This window comes from Cylas formicarius, unplaced genomic scaffold, assembly GCF_029955315.1.
Source record: "Cylas formicarius isolate icCylForm1 unplaced genomic scaffold, icCylForm1.1 PGA_scaffold_25__1_contigs__length_1324815, whole genome shotgun sequence".
In the NCBI taxonomy this organism is placed as follows: Eukaryota; Metazoa; Arthropoda; class Insecta; order Coleoptera; family Brentidae; genus Cylas; species Cylas formicarius.
In genome coordinates this window covers 193,907-214,232 of record NW_026844294.1, presented here as the reverse complement: position 1 = coordinate 214,232, position 20,326 = coordinate 193,907, and the positions used below count along the sequence as shown (strand labels likewise).

The 20,326-nt window shown below is 37.1% G+C and overlaps 1 protein-coding gene and 2 long non-coding RNA genes across 18 annotated transcripts in view; 2 read left to right on the top strand and 1 right to left on the bottom strand.

Moving 5' to 3' along the window:
* The window catches only part of LOC132697602 (uncharacterized), a 29,547-nt gene extending 17,012 nt beyond the window's left edge, over nt 1-12,535 (bottom strand). For 5 of the 16 annotated variants that reach the window (XR_009618236.1, XR_009618239.1, XR_009618242.1 and 2 more), the window contains exons 1-6: nt 12,277-12,535; nt 12,150-12,219; nt 12,006-12,083; nt 11,893-11,957; nt 10,723-10,797; nt 10,460-10,656 (exon numbers count right to left, since the gene is read on the bottom strand). Coding sequence is in view for 3 of the 16 variants with exons in the window: in XM_060663157.1 (XP_060519140.1) it covers nt 10,460-10,531; nt 10,579-10,656; nt 10,723-10,901 (329 nt within the window). In the remaining 13 variants the exon portion in view is untranslated. Of the gene's footprint in view, nt 1-2,787; nt 2,929-4,115; nt 7,212-7,406; nt 7,855-8,683; nt 9,622-10,459; nt 10,657-10,722; nt 11,076-11,892; nt 11,958-12,005; nt 12,084-12,149; nt 12,220-12,276 lie in introns of those variants that run through there. The other 11 variants (XM_060663157.1, XM_060663158.1, XM_060663160.1 and 8 more) reach the window with 9 other exon arrangements.
* LOC132697607 (uncharacterized) lies at nt 3,309-8,854 on the top strand. The gene is made up of 3 exons (XR_009618253.1): nt 3,309-3,403; nt 3,535-7,947; nt 8,745-8,854. It is a non-coding gene; the product is annotated as an uncharacterized LOC132697607 (long non-coding RNA).
* A 209-nt stretch (nt 12,536-12,744) lies between the features above and the next one.
* On the top strand, nt 12,745-14,788 carry LOC132697605 (uncharacterized). Its single transcript, XR_009618251.1, has 3 exons — nt 12,745-13,274; nt 13,401-13,573; nt 13,641-14,788. It is a non-coding gene; the product is annotated as an uncharacterized LOC132697605 (long non-coding RNA).
* The last annotated feature ends 5,538 nt before the right edge of the window (nt 14,789-20,326 follow it).

Below are 20,326 nucleotides of genomic sequence, written 5' to 3'. Positions count from 1 at the left end.
TAAATTATGTGCCGGGTGTGTCGTTTATGGACAAAAAATCTAAAATAACCTAAAAATTTCCGTTTTTTTGGATAAATTATTGGGGATAAATGAAAAACTTCTGAAGATCCCTTAATTTGATTTGAACAGTATCGTAGACTGTGTCGAGAAAGAGTTTCAGATTTCGTCAATTCTACAGGGCGCGCGAGATATTTGAAAAAATATCATTCGACAACGCCATTATTTGTACAAATTTTGATATTTAACAAAGTTTGCCGTGACTTTAAGTTCTGCGAGACGTGAAAGACACTTTATACAGGATACAATGCGTCCCTGTAGGACAAGCGGCTTCATTTTGAAATACAAAGCTGCTTCGCCCTATGAGATACGAACTTGTTTTATTACAGGCCTGTTAGGCAAATAATGTTTTTACATATTTAGTTGTGGAGTTTCCCCTATCGAGTAGGAGGCTGGGACTGCCCACGTGCGGGTGTTGAGTGCGAGTACTGAGCCAACATTCCACCTTGGCTTGGTTCCCGGAACATTAACAGACAGCTGTGTAATGTTCGGAACAGCTTAAGGTTTTTGTAACTTCAGTGGCCTGTTCTTGCAGCCTTGTTTTGCACCGCCAAAACTTGAAAGTGAGATTTGACACTTACACCTACCACCAGGTTCGAGGGAATAAATTATTGTTTGCGATTCACTTGTTTATTTCCTTCACGGGTGGAACTTCGGGTTGTTAAGTTTAGCTTTTTGAATCACGTGGCGCCTACCTACCACCTTCTGGGACTGACCGAGGTGCCCTTTACCGTCTTCCAACTTGGGCTTCTATTTAGTAATTTTTTTTTACCTTATTAATTTTTCTTTTTTGTTAGTGAACTAGCCTGGGCAGTGTCTTACCCTGAGATCGAGAGGTAAGATGATACAAAGAAAATTGCAGACAGCAATTCCCTATTAAAAAAATGATTTTGCATCATCGCCATTTTCGATTGGGTTTGCAAAACAACAGTCCCGCAAATATGTATAAAACAAAGGGTTTTGCGGGAGCAGATCGGGTCTTGTTTCCAGAGAAGAGCTTTAACGGGTGTAACAATAACTTTGAAACAAAAAGAGGAACAAATTTTAAGCGACTGCGGTGAATTCATAAAAAGAAAAAACGACGGCCAAGACGTGACCGAAGTGAAATATGTTTCTACCGAAAATCGACTTAGGAACGAATTTAAACGAATCTGTGGTCTTTTTTTCCTGCAAAAGAACGTGGCCAACAATACTTACCGACTTCATATCCTTTTTTAAGAACGTATTATGAAATGACAACTGTCCAACGGCGGTGAATCTAAACCAAATTCATATATTTGATAAATCCAACGGAATTTGCCTAAATGTGTATGTTATAGAGTAAATTCAAAACCACAGTAAATGTTTTTATTCAGTGTTACCGGACCGTTTAACTAAAGACAAACGCGAAAAAAATGTCAATTTAATATTATTTTAAAATAAGCATTATACAAAAATTAATGATTTTGATCCGGTACCGACGACAAAGAAACTTCGCCATTTGTAATCTACGCCGATTTCGAAAGTCGACTTAAAGATCTAAATTTTATGATTTCAGACAAAATGAGAAATATGCATGAGGCATTATTGGTATTGGTATTGGTATTGGTATTAAAGGGGGGCGTCCAAGAACTTAGGCCACCAGACGGGCCCGTTGTGCCCCCAGGCCGCTCTAGAGGGCGTCCAGAATGCCGCCCCTCCTATAGAAGGTCAGCCCAATACCGTGCACTGAGTCCGGATCGATCAGGGCCGTTCCGAAAACTCCCAATCTTGCCCATGTCAAGGCAGGGCACTCAAGCAAGCAAGCAAAGATGCCTTCTAAGCCAGCAATGTCCTGTGTACGCCCCTGTTAGTGCTCTACACTCTCTTCTGGTCAGTCTAAGCAGCTCCCTGGTCCGAGGAAGGGCGGGCCCATCCATCATAAGCCTCGCCTGCCTCATTCCCCGAGCAACTCTCCAGCCCACCGCGGCCCGGTCTCTCGCCCAGGCTTCGAGAGCTCCCCGCCTCACACACGGGGCGATCCCCAACCGGGGCTCTGACCCTATATGCCTATGCGAGCAGCCCACTCTGGCTAAGGCCTCCGCTGCCTCATATGCATGAGGCATATAGTGAGTTTCCTCTGGCGACGATGTGTACTTGGGAACTTCATCTCTGCCATCGTCACTTCCATCGCTAGTATAGTCTCCGTTAGGGTCATCCAAGCAACAAGTCGCAGTAGCCGCGGCGGAAGGCTCGATCCCCAAACTCGGGAAATTTCCAACCATAATTCCAATGACCTTCACCAAGCTTCTGGCTTCTTTCACAAAAATTGAAGGGAATCGAGGCCTGACAATAGGAACCGATCGAAAACTAGCAAAACAAAATAACCCTAGGCACAATACCAACCTAACACTTCCAAACCAATACTTCAGAAAGCCGGAACCGAACTACTACGGACTTCGATAGAAAAATCTACTGCTTCGCTGTAAAGCAGCTTTGTATAACGTTAAAAAATGAAACCCATCAGAAATCAAATCCGAATTTGTAATTTTCGTGAGCTATGCAACCAGTATTTTACCAACCCACAGAAGCCGCGCTAAGCCAGTAATCGGCGTTAGCCACGTTGACTAAGGACTCTCGCCCAAATAATACGGCAGTAATAATCTTTAATAAATTAATATCTTAAATACGCCAATAAAGGGTAATAATAAAACGGAACCGTGACAAATTAAAACACAACGGGATAAAATTAAATTACACACAGATATTCCTCTCAATGAATTTTTAATGGCTTTAGATTTTACACTAAAATCCACATTTTTTCAATATAAAAACATGTTCTATAAACAAGTCGAAGGTTGTGCCACGGGTATGTCAATTTCAAGCATAGTTGCACAACTTGTTATGGAGTATCTAGAAGAAAATGTTATTAAAAACATTCAATTCAATTTAACTTTTTTAAATTTTAAACTAACAAAATTAAATTATCCAATATAATAAAAAACATCCGTACCTGTTTTGCATCCCACTCCAATCTGTATAAAATATTCGCTGACTTTTTTTTTTAATATATTAACACAACGTTAAATGTCATTAATTGTTATATATGTCACCTATACAAAATAAAAATATTTTGCAAAAGATCGAAATTACGATCGAAACATTAATAAATATTTAGAAGAATCACATTAATTGTTTTCGAGAGACCGAATACCCAAGAGAAATTGAAGAAAATATACACGCGACGGTCCAAGAAACTACGGCATATGGCAACATTGCCAAACACCTGTCAGCGAAGCGAAGGACGTAAACAATGCCGGCAAAGCAAATACTAAAAGTCTTCCACTTCTACGTCGAGAACCAGGAGATGTGTACAAATAACAGCCAGGTAAGTAATAAAATGCTCCCTCTATGCATAACAAACCAGATACAGGGAACAGCAACCAACTAACCTAAAACAACCACGAGCATGTCTTCTCTTAGAGCCTTGGATACCGATTTGATCACTCTCCTTTTAAGGAGCAACAACTAGAATAGAGACAGGCAATGCTACGGAGCCTCGAGTGCGAGGGATGTCGCAGGAATATACCAGGACGAACGAAAGCAATGGCTACAATGACCGTTACAACTCCGAGCAGCCTCTAGCCATCCAAGAAGTACTAAGGTCTCAATCTAAGGAAGTATGCAAACGTGTCTACATGCACTGGCGTGTAATACCGCCACAAGGCCAAAAAAGACGACGCAGGGGCATTATATACAGGGTTGGAAGAAGATAACCACCACTACACGGAATTTCCCAATACTACGTTAGAAATATTCTTTTAATGGCTTGTGCTAACTGTACCTGTAAATGCAATAAGATCCTAAATAAAAAATTGGCTGTTACTAAGGAGTTCTTTCCGTTCGAAAATTTTACCAGGGTTCTTGACGAATTGGCGGAAGCGCTAACGGTGAAGAATAGACCGTTACATATTTACCGACGGGACTCTTCTCCTACCTTTTGTAAACCAGGCGGCTTCACATTTATCAGCACACAGTGGGAGGTTGTTGTTCTCTAGTCAGTTCTGTAATGTTTTTAGAGCTCTATTAAGTTTGCTTACCAGTAACTCTATGTCTTTTCCTTCGCAGAACAGGACCCATTCAGCTATTATCTTGATTCGGGTTTAAAGGCCGTCGTCGATTGGAATTACTTCCTAACGTTTCGCTAGCACGAGTGGCGAGCTTCTTCAGAGGTCCTTCCAACTCCGATGTTGGACGTAGACTGACGATTTCTCCTGCGCAGGTTGTATTTATGCCGATTGGTGGTGGGCGGGGCTTGTTCCGCTTCGGTTGGTCTCGGGATATCGATCGGTACTGCTCGGGCGTTCCTAAGGATCGGGTTTCAGATTTGGTTGAGTCTAAGGGTCTCCTCCTTTCTGTTGAAATTGTGTGGATGTTTTTGTATCTCAATGGCTTCCCTGACTAGTCTGTTGTGATAGCCGTTACTCTGCCAATCCTGTTGGTGACACTCGGAATATACGGCAGATATGCGTGGGAGGTGAAGGGTCGTTGTTCGGTATCCCGTGATCTCGATGGTCTTGAGTTCATTGATCTTTCGATCTCCCTCTTGTTGTAGCCATTTCGCTGGAACGTAGTTTTTAGGTGTTCAAATTCCATCTGGAGGTTCTCCGGTTCGCAAATCCTTCGGGCTCGTTCTGTCAGGGTTCTGATAACCCCATACTTTTGACTTGGGTGATGGTTGGATAGAGCATGCAGGTATCTGTCCGTATGGGTTGGTTTTCTGTAAACTGTGTGGCCCAGCTTGTTACCTCGCTTCCTCACTAGTACGTCCAAGAATGCAAGTTGTTGGTCATTTTCAGTCTCCATAGTAAACTGGATGCTGGGATGTTGACTGTTGAGATGCTGCAGAAAGTTGTTGAGCTTGTCCATACCATGTTTCCAAATCATGAAGGTGTCATCCACGCACCGGAACCACTTTGCTGGCTTGTACTCTGAGGTCTCGATCGCTTTTTCCTCAAAATAAATAAGTTGGCTATAACCGGGTTTAATGGGCTTCCCATTGCCACTCCATCCACCTGTTCGTAGAAGTTTCCCTTAAACACAAAATAGCTACCGGTCAGACAGACTTCAAAAAGTCAGCAAATATCGACAGGAAATATCCAGTTCACCATGTCCAAGCAACTCTTCAGAGGTACTTTGGTAAACAGTGAGACGACGTCGAAGCTCACAAAGATGTCGTTTTGTTCAATATTGATATCTTGAATCTTGCGCATGAAGTCGGTGGAGTCCTTGATGTAACTGGTGCCGTGTCCTATGTGTGGTTGGAGCAGCGATGCCAAGTGTTTAACCAAGTAATACGTTGGTGATCCGGGTGCGCTAACTATTGGTCTTAACGGGACATCTTGAAAGTCGAGTTGAGTTTCTCTAAAAGCAAATTGAATTTTGTAAAATCCCACAAGTCGATATTGAATTTATCGATAGCTGCAAGATTCTCTGAAAATGTTGAAAGCAATCTCCTCAGTTCGACAACCGAGTCACTCTTCATAGTCCGAGCCCGTAAGATCGACAGCCAATAATCGGTTAACATCAATCGATCTTTTAATAACGCTTCACGAGAGCATTGTAAGCTATACTACCAATACGACCAAATAAGACAATAAAAATTGAAATTTTTCAATGTTTGAAAGGGAAGAATTATTATGGATTAAGGTGTTAAACATATCAAAAAATTAACCCTCTAACGAGGTCGGCGTGCCGAAAGGCACTGTGACGTCATAAAAATAACGATGGGTGCGAATACACACCTACACCTCACGTTCGACACAAGTAAGGTGACATTACACCTGTAATTAGCGACAGGTGTCACCTACACCTAACGGTTACCACAGGTTAGGTGACATTACACCTACACCTGTAATTAGCGACAGGTGTCACCTACACCTAACGGTTACCACAGGTCAGGTGACATTACACCTACACCTGTAATTAGCGACAGGTGAGACACCTTACTTTTTCAGCTGCTACGACCCCTTCTGGAGGGATGATGGTCACCTAGATATCATCCCCGTTCACAGTTAAGTGTGAAGTAAGAAGAAAAATTAAATCTCTACCGCAAGCACAAGGAGAATGGTTTGAGGCTTTTAAAGATGACAAAAAAAAATGGTAGTTTGTGGAGGGTCCAATTTAAAATACAATTTGGAAAAGCAGCTGACGCAATGCGAAGAAAATATACAGCAGCTCGAAACTCAGATAGCAGTTGTTCAGGCCGATCTTTAAGTACTGCGCTTACGTGCCGAAGAATACAAAGTAAAAAGCGGATATTTTCAAAATTTGGGTCTAGCAGATATTGTATAAAATTGTAAAAAATATTCAGAAACTGTAATGTGATAAAAAAATAAAATCCCAACAATATATTTCCAGTCATTTTATTTCAAATATTTGAGAGGACGCTTTTGGTCAGATCTTAATTATGTCTAAAAATAACTGCGGAACAGCTCTCGAACATGTTCAAAACGTCTAAAAGGTTTCGACAGATCCGAAACAGATATGACCCAGTAATGATAAGCATTTCCGGAGAAAATCTTAATTAACCGGAAGGAACGTACTCGAAAGTTTGCATTATTTTAACTTCGTTATCGGAGAAGGAAATGACGTTATTAACATGTGACCACCGCCACAGTCAGTCTTCATTCTTTGGATTTTTTTGTTTTCACCGCATAAAAATAGTAAGTGTTAAGTGATACTAGAACAGTTCGGGAGTGAGAGGCAAAAAAATAATGTTCGCCTGCGAATATTGCAACCGCTAGTTCAGCCGAAAAGACCAGCTCGCCAGGCACGGGCATTGTGACGTTTGCGGTGGGATATACGACGTCATCAACGCGAGAAATATGTGGTGTCCAATGGAGGAGACCCCGTATCATCCGCTCACCGAGGGACCTGTTTTGGCATGGGCAGGATTTGGAGTCTTCTGATCGATCCGGACTCAGTGCACGGTATTGGGCTAAAGGAGTTGTTGACCTATAGAAGGAGCGGTATTCTGGACGCCTTCTAGCGCGGTCTGAGGGCACAACGGACCCATGTGGTTTCCTAAGTGCTAGGACGCAGGGGTGCCACCCTTTAAGACCAATACCAAAGACCCGAAAAGACCCGCCGCCGTCCCTATTGCTGCTGACGAAGCCAAGCGCCCGAGACCTTACCTACCGGAAGGTAAGATTTTTTACATTTTCTTTACGAGACAGGTATTGGTCGACAACATCGAAAAAAGGTATTTTTAAAACTCCGATTTTTAGATTCGTTTCGAGTCATGGCGTCCAGCTTGGACAAATTGAGTCGAAATTTAAACGATAGAATTTCAACTTATTCGACAGAAGGGCGTCTTTCCCTATACATACCTCATTAGATTTCTTCAATGCTTTAGATTTTTTCAGCTATGTACGTCTTAGTCAATAAAATGTACTATGCCTATTGCTTATTTTTTCCGCCCCTCTGATTATATGAGCAGATACCGATAAAGGAGAGCTTTCCTCTTATCAGTTTAACGGATGTGCCTGCAGACAATACTTCCTCGCATAAACTATAGTTTCTATCTTAAAAAATTATTGACGTTTGCGGGTTATCTTTAATAATTTAATTATATGCGACCTGGACGACCCAATTGTCTCGCTGCGAACAAAAACAAACAGCGAGTAGCATTGAGAGATATTTATATAGATTATGCGCGGCCACGGTGACATAATAGTCTCGCTCCGCGTAACATCGTCGGCCAGGCTCGCCTCCCGCCAGTACCTTGCTCTCCTCAGTAAGACCAGGAACTTGTAATTTTTGCAACGCCGACGGTGTCTAAAAAAACAATTTTATCAAAAAATTGCATGTTTCACACTTTTGTGTCGCGTCAGAAATATGTGGAATATGAATTAGGCTGCTTTTCTATAAGTATAATAATTTTTATATTAACTTTAAGAATTTTATTTTTGTTTATCGTATGTGATGGGTTTTTACAAATTTACTTACATTTTTGTTGAACTTAAAATAATTAACTACAGAGGCTAAAAACTTCTATAAGTTCATTACTACCCATCACCGTGTTCGAATAATTATTAAAAATTACAATTTTTGAAATTATTACCTTGAATTACCTTACCAACATATTCCGATGTTTAAAAATTTTTACTGTTTAAAGTTAGAGTTTTGAGTTAGTATAAACATCTGCTGTACTGTTTTCCGAAATTAAATTCTCTACTTTCCTACAATCCTTTCCTAACTTTTTCCTTTATAAAATGGATATTTTGTTTTGGTTTTTGCTAAATATTTTACAATTCTATTTAAATTTAGTATGGCCTGATTATATGGTATGTTTTGTTTGGTAAATAGATCATGCTTTCCACAGCATCACAGTTTCTTTTGTTATGACCTACCTGTTTTTCTTCATAGGTATTGTAACTGGTTTGATCTTTTCCATACTAAATTGTTTCAAGACAATTTTGGTATATGTCATGTTATTGTCTATAACATTTTAAAATAACATACGCTGAATATACGTTTTTTTAACACCTTTATTTCCGTGACCTTCTACTACCATGGCTACCATAGAACAGAGTCCCGCGCGAACCATGGAATTTCCCTGGTAGCATCGGTTGCCTGATGGCACAGTATAACTTTCTTGATCTAGTTTTACCAAGATATGAAAATGCGTAAAAATAAACAAATTAATTTTTTTTTCAATTTTTTAGTTTTACTACGTTTACAACTCTACTCTCGAACGGAAGTGGAAGCGAATATTTATGCTGGAAACGAAAATTACGACTCCGAAGAAAAGGCAGTAGGAAGAAACAGGTCCTTAAAATTAGGGACCGAAATCTCCAAACCTGAGGTTCACAAAGTATACCCCTCCCTTTGTACGAGGGATAAATTTGATGCAGGAAGGAATAGGAAGGCCCAGACATTGGCCACATACAATAAAATCTAAATCCTAACCGTCGTACGGGAGTCTAAGCAAATATTTCTGCTGGAAACAAAAATTATCCACTTGATAGATATTATCCTCGATAAGTGAAAGTGTGTAAATTTCAATTAATGTAGGAAAAAATATTTTCAGTTTTTTAGTTTCCCTCAATAGCAACTCTCGTACGGGAGTGCAAACAAATATTTTTTAGATAGATAGTAGAAAGGAAGAAAGGTTTTTATATTTTGATATATAGGGAGGTGAAAAATAGTTTATATGTTAAGGTTTGTTTTAAAAATTTCCGCGGCCACTGATCATTCGGCGCTTTCCGTATTTTGGCTTCAACCGTTTTAAATTAACTTTTATATAAAAATTAAAAAACAATTTTATTATGTGAATTATATATTCAAGGCCCATGAAAGCCACTTGGGTAAAAATAAGTATAAAGTTAGTTTTGTTTGGTAAAAATTATACAATATAAACGAAATAAACATAGAGATCCAGTTACATAATTGTGAAGATATTTAAAAAAAAAAAGAAAAAATGATAATGCCAAATTCAACTATTAAGCAAATATTAAATTATATTTGAAACACATCACATTTGACTGTAATCCCTTCCGCTCTCTTCTGCAAACACACTTTCTGCTGACAAACTTATCTTTCCTAAAAAAACATATAGAAAATGCAATTAGAATTTCAAACTGGACTTCTTATTTTTTTATGTTCTGGCACTTTTCCGTTATAAATTTTATGACAAAATATTTTTACATCTATACCATATACTAATACGAAATAACACTTAATATTCATAATTTGACACTTTTATTACACAGCTATTTCTCCATCCTATGAGGAATATGCGTTATGTCCTGGACATTGCTTCAATTACTTATCAGCTTTGTTGCAAGCGCACGGAGATTGCATCAAAAGAAAATTTAAAAGTGTTTCTCAAACAATTGGGACTTGCACTTTATTAAATATCAAAAGTCTTTAACCAGTTCTATAGATATTTTTACAACTTTCTTGGTAGAATACGTTTTTGTAATCATTAACGTAAACTTGGTTTGAGAAAAAAGTATGTTTAAACAGAAAGAATAGAGAACTCCTACACTTCAAGGTTCCTAGACTACTACTACCACACTTATACTAATACTGTTTACATATGGGAAATTAACTAAAATGCTCATGACTAGTGCCCAGAAATGTATATGTCTAGAATTGACTTTTTTTGTATTTTGAATTAATATATTAATATTTTCACTTAACTAATTTTCATTTTGTTTAACTACACAATAATAACAGGTGTCGACAAACAACCTTTATAACACAGAAACAATGGAAATCAATAACACTCTTAGAAGTCATTTTTTTAATAAGATGGTCCCCTATGTTGCTAATTATACCCATAGAGTAACAGCAGGTACAGTAGTTAAACTTACGAGTTTAATATAGAGTAAATTTGTTGAAACTAAACAAGTAAAGACAAAAACAATTTACTCACCCAGTATTTTCTTTAACCATTCTCCAATTAAAATTTATCTTACATTTGCCCTTGTGACTAGTGTGTGGTTGACTAAGAAATATATTTACAAAAAAGCATATAATAAAAAAAGGACTTACACTTCACTAATCCCTCCAAATCTCTTTTCATGAACATCTCTTCTACAAGTACAACTTTTGCTGACAAACTTACTTTTCCTAAAAAGAAAAGTAGAAAAAAAGGATATAAGAAATGCAAACTCAATTTCAAAACAAAATTCTTACTTTTTTATATGTTTCTCTGGTATGTTTCCTTTAAAAATTTTAAGACATTTGCACTTCAAATTGATAATCTGTTTACTAAAAAATACTTTCATAATTATAACAGACACTAATACAAAATAACACTTAATTTTAGTCAAATTTATTATATCTTGAACATTGCTTGAATTACCTGTCAGCATTCTTGCAAGCCCACAGAGGTTGCATATCAAAGAAATTTAAAAGTGTTTCTTAAACAAATGGGACTTGCGCTTTATCAAACGTCAAAAGCCTTTATTGTAGATTATTTCACCAGTTCTATAGATATTTGCAGACAAACTGCTCAAAAGAGGTGGAAATGAAATATATATATATATATATATATATATATATATATATATATATATATATATATATATATATATATATATATATATATATATATATATATATATATATATATATATATATATATATATATATATATATATATATATATATATATATATTGGCCAATCAAAACTGACATGAAGTTGTCCAAATCGGTAAAATAGACATAAGTTGCTAACTGCCTCTTTTCATGCCATTCTACTTCTATTAGGGAGTATTTTCCAAAAAAAATGTATTGACAGAAAATTTGATTTTCCAGCCTCAGTATGTGGACAACATAATATAGCTCAAACATCCCAAAGCTTGCTTCAATCGCAAATACATTTTTCATAAATATAAACTTGGTTTGAAAAAAACAACAAACAAAACAAAGATTGTATTGGTTAGAACATAATTAAAGAGAACTCCTTCACCTAAAGATTTCTTGACTACCACTACACTTACTTAATGCTTACATATGGATAAGAAATATTTAGTAGTATTTTGCAAGTATTATGAGATGTTGCTCAGAACTATATGTGTTTAGAATTGACTTTTTGGTATTTTGTCTTAATATATTAATATTTTCAATTAACTAAATTTCAATGTGTTTTAATAGACAAAAATAACAAGTGTTGACAAACAAACCTTTTTAATAGAGAATTTAATGTAACTTTTTTAACAAGGTTGTCAGAGCATTCTACCATGTTGCTAAGTGGTTTATGAGCCATAGAGCAGTAGCGGGCACAGCAGTTAAGCTTAGAAATTTCATACGGAGTAAATTTGTGAAAACTAAACAAGTAATAACAAAAACTATTTACTCACCCAGTCTTTTCTTTAACCTATTAAAATGTATCTTACATTTGCACTTGGAACTAGTGTGTGGTTGACTAAAAAATACATTAACAAAAAAGCTTGCAATAAAGAAAAGCACTTACACTTCACTAATCCCTTTTAATATCTTTTCATGAAAATCTCTTCTACAAGCACAACTTTTGCTGACCAACTTATTTATCCTAAAAACAAAGGTAGAAATAAAGGGATATGGGAAATTTAATTCAATTTCAAAAGAAATTTCTTACTTTTTAGTATTTTCTTCTGGTGCTTTTCTTTTATAAATTTTGATACATTGGCATTTCCAGGTGGTATCCACTAAAATAAGACTTTAACTATAACAGCAGTAATCGGCACACTATATAAAAAACATACTTGTAATTTTCATCAGATACTTTTCCAATAATATAAATAACTTCGAAAATGTGGCAGTCTAATTGTCAAAGTAAATTTCCTTCTCTTGCCAAATTGCTTTTTTTTAAAATGTTGTGCAATTTCTTCTGTATCTTACAGATGTACACTAAGTGTGCTGAAGGTGAACAGGTTTTTTCAATTAAATAATTTTACTACACCTGTGCTTACAGAGATTACGAGTAGTGGTGTTGCCACACTTGCTCTTTTTCACTATCCTTGCGTCTACACCGGGATCGCAAGGATGGTGTCATTGCGTTGTTAGTGTTGTGTGAACCGTTCATTTTACGACAACCGAATCAATCAGTGATTGATTACGAAAAGGACGAATCTTTTTAATCGGATTCATTTGAATTTGAATTATTGTTGTGTCTACATTTTCTGTTTGAGCTATAATAATAGTTAGCTGTCTTCTGCTTTTTACTGCATCATCAATATAATTGATACGTATTGGGTTCGACGAGTAATACATTAATTTCTGTAAATTAAATACCTGACTGAAAATAGATAGTTCATTCAATATTCAATTCAACACATAAGTAAATCCACCAAGGATATCGCAACTCAATAATATACAAATATTATAACAATACTCAAATTCCTTTTCTATAGTCTGTTTCTGTCATTCTTTTCAATCTGTAACAATTCAAAAGAACCGTATTCCGCAAGACGAATTGACACAACTCTAGGCAAAGAAAAATAATACCTATGCTTGGTCACTGTATAAAAAGGAGTTTTTAATTGCAAGAAATCGGGCAGCAGACCAAGTCTGTATCAAAAGCGTCTAGTCTCTGCTGAGACATAATTGATAAACAGAATGTTTAGGTTAGAGCCAGCAATTTGTATAGAGATATCAAATTTAATAGTTTAAATGTTTAAAAGCCGGAATGCAATTAATTTTAGAAGGTAAATTCATAGGGTGGTGGGGTATCAAAACTCCTCAACGAATAGTTTTCCACGAGGTAAAATTGATTTAATATTTTATAATAGCTCAAAAGAGGCATTTTGCATGTTTATCGCAAAAAATGTCGCATTTTATATTATTATCCTTTGTAGGTTGTAGATTAATAGATATATGTAAATTTCAGTTATTGGAAAATAATATCTTAAATGTACAGAAACAAAATGTTAAGCATCAGGAAGGGACAACACAATCATAAACACTTGGAGGACCAACCACAAGGCGGAAATATTAAGAGTTGCAAGCATGTCTGAGAGAGAAAGGAACTTGAGGGAATTTATAGAATAGATCTGCTTCAAGGTAGATAAATTATTAGTATCGAGTATATAGGTATTAATAAATTTCAATTATGTTAATGTTATTTTAGAATATTCCTGTAGAACTAGAAGATTTAACTAGTGCTCTGGAAAAAGCAAGCTAGCGGCCTAGACATTAGTTTGATTATACAGTGTTGTCATTTTTCTCTCAAGCCTCTGTATGAAAGGATTCCAATTTGAGAAATGGGGATTAAACATGATTTTACATTTGTTGGTGATATTCTCTAAATTGCCACATATAGGCATAAAGATTTGATTGTTATTTTTTTGGTTTTTGATTTAGCATCTAACCTATTATTCTTTGGTAGAGTAATATACCAGGCTGAAGCTTGCTTAGATTTTCACCCATGCCAAATTGTAGAGGGTGCCACTACTCTAACTATCGCCCTATTTGGAGTCCGACTTAGTTCATACAACACTTTAAGGCCTCATCCAATAAAGACTTTGGAATACCAGAATCAACAATCTTTGTCCTAACTTTATCCAGTAAAGTTGTAACATACTGTAAAAGGTTTTTACCAGCTTCATATTTAGTTTTTAATGTTTTTATCATTAGGAGATGAGAATAATTATTTAATATAGTTGGAAAGTACTTTTTTCAGCGTAGTTAAACGTAAGTTCGAAGTTAAAGGTCGTTGGTGGGTTTTTTGCTTTTTATTTTTTGGTTTTGTAACGTGGTGAGTCTTTGGTTCTTTGATATGTCGTTTTCTTTATATGTGCCTGACCATTTTCCCAACTGTTAAATTTGTCTGTTTTTCTTTTTAAATGCCGTTGAGCAGATTATCCCCTACAGAATCGAATTGGGTTGCATTTTTGTTGGGTCTTTGTCGTTTCCGGTTATTTTACTTATTAATTAGTGACTCGTTGTCTAGGCATAAGTTTCCTTTGTTTTACTATTTTAATCTGTGCAGCCTTTACTTTAATGGCTAACACGTGGTTCTCTGTTTGTGCAAGGGGTACTGTGCCCCTCTGCTGATGTATGTATTGACAAGCCCAGTGAGTTTTTCTTATTTTTGTGATAGAGTGTTTCCCTTTTACATTTTAGTGTCCTGAGAAAGCCTAAATAATTGGGCGAAAGCTTGACTTAACAATAAAAAGAGCAATGAGCATTTACATCTTTTATTGCTCCCTCTATATTAGTCAATATTGGGCGATCCCGTAGTTATTTTGTGCAACAAGTTACCAGTAGCCCCTAACTGTATTTACACTTTGCTTCTAGGAGTAAGAATGGGATAATTCTATCGTAGGATTGGAATCACATATGGCACTGACGTCGTGACTCCCAGATACCTACAAGATGGCACACAACACTTGTGGCGCATACTTCAACGACTGAACAACACTAACCATAGACAACTTGAATTTCTAGCACAAAAGGTAATTAAAAAAATGCACAACATGTCTACCGCAGATTGTGACCGGTTTATCAGACTTTCTGAAAGCTAATTCTAACCTACTAACTACCAAGTCTGACAAGGGCAATGTCATGGTTACCATGTCTAGAGAATCATATATACAAAAATTATTGGAACTCCTAGGAGATAATGCCATGTATATTCCAGTCCATAGAGACCCTACATCGTCAACATCAGTGAAAAAAATTAAAGAACAAGCCCTAAGTATTATGGCTTACCGAAAATCCATTAAGAGGACTGCCCACTGTGTCCCATAGTGTCCTGTGTCGGAGAAACTACACAGCCATTGACATGTTTCGTTGGTCAGATTTTGAGCGCCTCTCGCTGAATTCAATAAATTTAGAATTAGAAACATGTTCGAATTTGACGAACTTGTTAACGGTGTTCAAATACCTCAGGGCTTTGTGCTTGCTTTTTACGAATATCACCCTAGAGTTAGTATTGGCAATTTTAGACGAGCATTTCAATTTGATTGAACCCAATTGTAATATTCCGAAAAAACAGTTTATTGATATGATTCGCTTCCTATATAGTAACACTTTTTTCACCTTTAACAACGATTACTATCAACAAATTAAGGTTTTTCGGATGGGTGGTGCCGCCTCCCTAGTGATCGCGGAAATTGTGATGAATAAATTATTATATTTCATTGTAGATAAAGTTGACTATAAATTTCCACTTTTATGCCAATATGTGGATGATTTGTTTGATGTACTTTCCGAAAATTCATTCAATGCAACACTTAACATTTTTAATTAATCCAATCCGTGTCTGGTGTTTACTGTGGAGACTGAATCTGCTCGTTCGGTGCCTTTCTTAGACTCAAAAGCTATTCGGACGATGGACAATGTCATTATTTTAGATTGGTATCGTAAAGAGTTCAGCTCTGGTAGATATATCCCCTTCTCTTCTCACCATCCCATGAACCAAAAAATCAATGCTCTTTTGGGTTTACAAGATCTGTCACCGTTCTTTCTAACTTTTTAACTTACTGTTATTGAGAACTCTTCTTGTGGACAATAAATATTCCATCAGGTTAATTAATAAACTTTTATTCTGTGAGGCCTACACTACAGGACCCTCCCCCCTCGTCATGTGCAGGAGGATTGGCTGACCAATTTAGAAGTTAAATTTGGTAAACTCATGTATATTAACTAATTAAGGCCATCAATTGTGCGGCTCTTTCAACCTTCAAATATGAAGATGGCAAAATATAATGGTAGATCGCTCAGATTATTCTATTCTCAACTAAAAGACACCACGCCAATAAATAGAAAGTCCTATGTCGTCTAAGGTTTTCAATGTGAATGTGAGAAACTTTACATAAGGCAAACATCCCAAATTAAAAAAAAAAAAAGAATTACAGTACATAAAAGTGACTGTTTCTTCAATAATACAAGCGTTTCCTCAATCACTTAATATTTATTGAATTTTTCTTTTCTATAAATGGACTGTATCTCACTTTGCGGCGACGTCGCGACCGATGCCGTGAACGTGTACCCCGTAACGCTACAAAATTGTTACTAGCCTAGCAGAAACGTAGACCTTGTCGGTTTGGCGTACAACGCCCTGTTGTCACATTGACTGAAATGTCCGGCATGTTTAAGATACACAAAATTAAAAAGAAATTTACATAATTTTGAACTCAACATACCCTCAGCCTTGAAAGAACCTTCTTTCAAAAAAAAAAACAACAAAACAAACATTTCTTGAAAATCAATTTGTCTTAGACAACCTTTGAAACCACTTGAACTGAGTTTTTTTCTCACCCACTTTCGTGAAACAATGGACACAATTTTGCGAATGAACGTTTGATGACACCTTCACTCGTTTTTACATCAGCCACCCGACTAATGTTGTCCTTTCCTGGGTATAACTGAACGATGCATCCCATTTTCCAACACAAGGGAGGCACATTTTCTTCTTTCACGATCACCAATGTCCCTTCCTGCAGACCAATTAACTCCTTCTGTCGCAATCAATGTCTTTAAACTGACATGATTATTACGCAAAAATTTTCCCAACTCTCTCAGTTCTGTCTAAGCACCCACAAAATTTTTACCATTGTCTGAAAACATTTTTTCTGGTTTGCCCCTCCTAGACACGAATCTCCTGAAAATTGCAACAAATGCTTGCGTAGACAGACTTGTTACAGCCTCTAAATGTATTGCACGTGTGCAAAAACAAATAAATAAACAAACATACCCCTGTGGTATTGAATGGAAATTGTGGGATCACTCGTGACTTAGGTAGGTCTCCCATCTGTATTTCAAAGAACCTAGGTTGAACCTTCGAACACACAACCCATTCATGCACCACCTTTCTCACAACATTTCTGCCCTTTAGTGGCCAATAAATTTCCCTTAATGAACTGAGCACTAATTGAGGGCCTTTGCGCAGTAATCTCAAATGCTCTGCCTTAACAATCAATTTTGTACATGGATGTTTTGGGTCTAACACAATTGGGAATTTTTTGTCATATTTAAATTCTGAAAGTGCTAGTCTTCCGCCTACTCTGATTAATCCGTTGGCGTCTAGAAACGGATTTAAATTTGACAACCAACCCTTTTTTATCTTCTCACCGGTATCCAAGATTTTCTGCTCATTTTCGAAACATTCATCGTGTGATAACTTTATTAACATTTTTTCAGACTCTTGGAGTTCCTTCACTGTCAAATTCTTTGATTCGTGACTATCCAATTTTCTGCAACGTGCCGTAAACCTTAAGCAATATGCAAATACACGTTTCAATTTTGTCCAACTGGAATATCTGGAAAAAATCTCTAGACTATTCTTCTCTGTATTCAAAAAAGCTTTTACTCGCTTCCTCCTTTCTGGAAGTTCCTCTAAAGGTACATTAACACCCTGATTTGGAAAGAAATCTTGTGACAACCATTGTGGACCTTCAAACCACAATTTATTTCCACACAACTTGGAAGGAAAAAGTCCCCGGGATACTAAGTCTGCGGAGTTTTCTTCTGACCGCACATAATGCCAATTGTCTTGATCCGTCATAGACTGAATTTGAGATACTCTATTTGCGACAAACGCTTGGAATTGATTTGCTGGTGCTTTTATCCAACTTAATGTTACTGTAGAATCGCTCCACAAAAACAGTTTCCTGAAATTTAACGTCATGGAAGTTTGTACTTCTTTTATCAACCTTGAAAGTAATAATGCACCTGACAATTCCAATTTCGGTATAGTTAGTGCCTTTATCGGGGCAACTTTACTTTTTGCACACAATAAGCGAACGACTACACTTCCATCTTTCGTGACACTTCTGACATAGACACATGCTCCAAACGCTTCTTGTGCAGCATCACAAAATCCATGAAGTTCGATGTCCTCTGCATTGTTGCTACCTACATGTCTTGGAATATGCAGCATGTTTAATTTCACCGTTTCCTGCTTAAATTGTTTCCACTCTTGGGCAATATTGGTCGGTACTTCATCGTCCCAATCCAACTTGAGAATCCACAATCTTTGTAAAATAATTTTGGGAATGACGACACATGGGCTGACTAACCCAAGTGGATCGAACAGCTGGGCAATTTCTGACAGAATCTTCCGTTTTGTGGTACTTGAATTACTTGAAAATTCCCTCACCCTGTAGGTAAAGATATCTGCCTGACAGTCCCAATACAATCCCAAAGTTTTGTGTTGATGCTCTCCTAGATTAAGAGTTTGTAATTATGCCTTGGGCCTTACTCCAAATTGTTCCAAGAACTCTTTCTTGTTCGAACTGAACTTTCTGAGCTCAACCCACCAGGATTTTAAAACCTCACAAACACCCTTACGTATCTGAAGTGCCTCTTGAATCGACGAGGCCCCTGATATCAAATCATCAACGTAGAAGTCCTTGCCAATTACCTTTGAAATCTGCGTTTGTTCGCAATTTTTTGCCAGTTCTAGCAAACACCTTACCGCTAAAAATGGAATTGAGGTTAATCCAAACGTCACCGTGTTTAAATTGTAGACCTTGACTTCTTCTGCTGGATTTTCTCTCCACAGTATCCTTTGTAAATGGCGTTGATCTTCCCTAACCCATACTTGTCGGTACATTTTGGCGATATCTGCGCAAAATGCTACTTCATGTTGTCTAAACCTCAACAAAATTGAAATGATATCCTCTTGAATTCTTGGCCCCGAAAATTGCAAATCGTTAAGTGACACACCCGAGTCTGATTGTGCAGAGCCGTCATACACAACCCTTAACCTTGTTGTAGAACTTCTTTCATTTTTCACAGCATGATGTGGTAAGTAATAACACCTTTCATTCGTGATGTCCTCACTTACTTGAGTCATGTGACCTACCTGTTCATACTCTCTCATGTATTCACAATAATCTACATGTAGTTGTTTGTCCCTGGCAAATTTCCTCTCCAAAGAGTAAAATCTCCTCAATGCCATCTCTCGAGAATCTCCCAACTTTTCAATACTCATTTTCAATGGGATTGCAACAACAAATCGACCATCCTCATCACGTCTTGTTGTTGACACAATCAAATTTTCACAATCAACTTCATCCCGTGTCATTCCCTCGATTTGACCTCCACCTGGCTCTTCTAGTTCCCAAAACTTGGCCAGTTGGTCTTGTACCTCTGTACCGATACTTAGGTTGCACACCGTTTTCTTAGATTTGACTAGATATCCTTGTCCACTGATGTAGCCCGCTACTACCCATCCTAACCAAGTGTTTTGTAAGACATGTTTGTTTTCCCCTAATTCGATTCTTCCTACTCTTATGAGTTTCCAGAACACACCTGCACCAATTAACATATTCACTTCATCAGGCGAATGAAATTCACTGTTTGCTAGATAAATATTTCCTGGAATATTTATTGGCCCTAACTCAATTTCACACAAAAGAATCTCATCACTAATTTTTGGAATTATTAAACAACTGATAGGAATTTGGAAATCACCTTTCTGAGAACTGATTTCTACTTCACACCGTCTCGAAATCTTTTCAGTGTTTTGACCAATCCCAACCACACACACATTCGCATCTTCTGTTTTTAACTGAAGTCTGTCACACATTTTTTCAGTGATAAAATTGCTCATTGAAGCTGAATCTAACAAAACCTTGCAATGATGCACATTGCCACTCACATCTTTTATTTTGACAATCGCTGTAGAAAGTAACACCTGACCTTGAGTCCCACAATTTCTACTCGATAGCGCCACAGAGGTTTTACTTCCTTCCTTTGAAGACGCTTCTACAGCCTTTTGCACGTCAGCAATTGGGGCACTTTCAACACTGCCGTGTTCAGTTTGGCGTTGGTTATAAAAATGTAATAGAACATTATGCCCCAAAC